This window comes from Benincasa hispida, chromosome 2 (assembly GCF_009727055.1).
Source record: "Benincasa hispida cultivar B227 chromosome 2, ASM972705v1, whole genome shotgun sequence".
Taxonomy (NCBI): domain Eukaryota; kingdom Viridiplantae; phylum Streptophyta; class Magnoliopsida; order Cucurbitales; family Cucurbitaceae; genus Benincasa; species Benincasa hispida.
The window spans coordinates 4,718,134-4,719,721 of record NC_052350.1 but is presented as its reverse complement, the minus strand read 5'-3'; the positions used below and the strand labels follow the sequence as shown (position 1 = coordinate 4,719,721).

Sequence of the window (1,588 nt, the reverse complement as noted above, 5' to 3'; positions counted from 1 at the left end):
TAGAGCTTTGTCATGAATCCCCTTATGGAGGAAATTTTGGGGGGCAACAGACTGCCGCAAAAGTCCTGCAGAGTGGTTATTTTTGGCCAATGTTGTTCAAGGATGCCACACCTATGTTATGCAATGCGACAAGTGCCAACAAACAGGGAACATGTCCAGATGAGATGAAATGCCTTTAACTTCCATCTTAGAGATTGAGCTTTTTGACGGATGGGGAATCAACTTCATGTGCCCATTTCCGCCTTCAGAGGGCCATCATTATATTCTGGTTGCGGTTGATTATGTTTCAAAATGGGTTGAAGCCATTGCATGCGTTAGAAACGATGCGGCCACGATGGCAAAATTTCTCAAGAAAAACATGTTCGTACGATATTGAACGCCCCGTGCATTAATTAGCGATGAAGGCACACATTTCATCAACCACATCATCACCAACCTATTGATCAAATTTAATGTCAACCATAGCAACTATTTATCACCCACAAACCAATGGGCAGGCAGAAATCTCCAACCGAGAAATCAAGACCATCTTGGAAAAGGTAGTCGGTACCTCTAGGATAGATTGGTCGCCCAAGCTTGATAAAGCACTATGGGCATACAGGACTGGCTTTAAGACTCCAATCGATATGTCCTCATATGCCCTGGTCTTCAGAAAAGCTTGCCATCTACCTCTCGAGCTGGAACACAAGGCAATGTGGGCAATCAAAAAGCTGAATTTTGATCTGACAAATGCGGGAGAAGTCCGGAAGCTTCAGTTGAACGAGCTAGTTGAATGGCACATGAATGCCTGTGAAAATGCCAAACTCTATAAAGAACGAACTAAGAAATGGCATGACGATCGCATAAGCAGAAGGGCATTCTTTGTGGGACAACAGGTACTCTTATTTAATGCATGTTTACGATTGTTTCCAGGTAAGTTGAAGTCCCGCTGGTCTGGGCTTCCGAATCAAGACTATCTTTCCCATGGCGCAGTAGAGTTAACAAGCAAGGATGGAAGCAATGCATTCAAGGTCAATGGTCAAAGAATTAAACCGTACTATGGAGGTAATGTGGAACGATGCAAAGAGACCATCGACTTGGGTAGGCAAGTCTGATCACCTGCGGGATGCACTTTGCGGTAACGTTGAAAATATTTTTCAAAAAGCATCCATATAAACTATCTTTACTGCTTTGTTAAATTAGTTTCCCTTTCAGTTTCTATTTGCGTTGTTGAATTGAATGAATGATTTGCGTAAGCATCGCAATGACTTATCATTATGGTTTTGAGATAAGCATTGCGATGTCATATATACAATGCGATGACGGGTATGCATTGCACCCATCTTCCATTTAATAAAAAAAATTAAAATAAAAAAAAATTGTGGAGGAGGCAATCATATGAGCATTTAAGCTCCCGAGGATCATTATTGCGAAGTAGACGAAAGGACGTCTTTGACTACTAGGTCATAATGGTGAGGGGCTGATGCATGGAAAATGGAGTAAATAAATATGTGTTCATTGTTCGTTCTCCATGTGTCGCTGGTCATGCGTTGGACTAAGGGATATGCAATATGCGTCTGATGACCATGCGTTCCTGCCACAAGTTTTC

General features: G+C 42.1%; 1 protein-coding gene across 1 annotated transcript; it reads left to right on the top strand.

Annotated features, from left to right (window-relative positions):
- The first annotated feature begins 452 nt into the window (after window positions 1-452).
- Window positions 453-1,094, top strand: LOC120071207. The gene has a single exon (XM_039023330.1). It carries the CDS (start codon window positions 453-455, stop codon window positions 1,092-1,094), a length of 642 nt encoding a protein of 213 aa, XP_038879258.1.
- The last annotated feature ends 494 nt before the right edge of the window (window positions 1,095-1,588 follow it).

What these genes read in the sequence shown, in the direction of transcription:
- LOC120071207 (XM_039023330.1), top strand. Translation starts at nt 453, where the DNA reads ATGTCAACCATAGCAACTATTTATCACCCACAAACCAATGGGCAGGCA.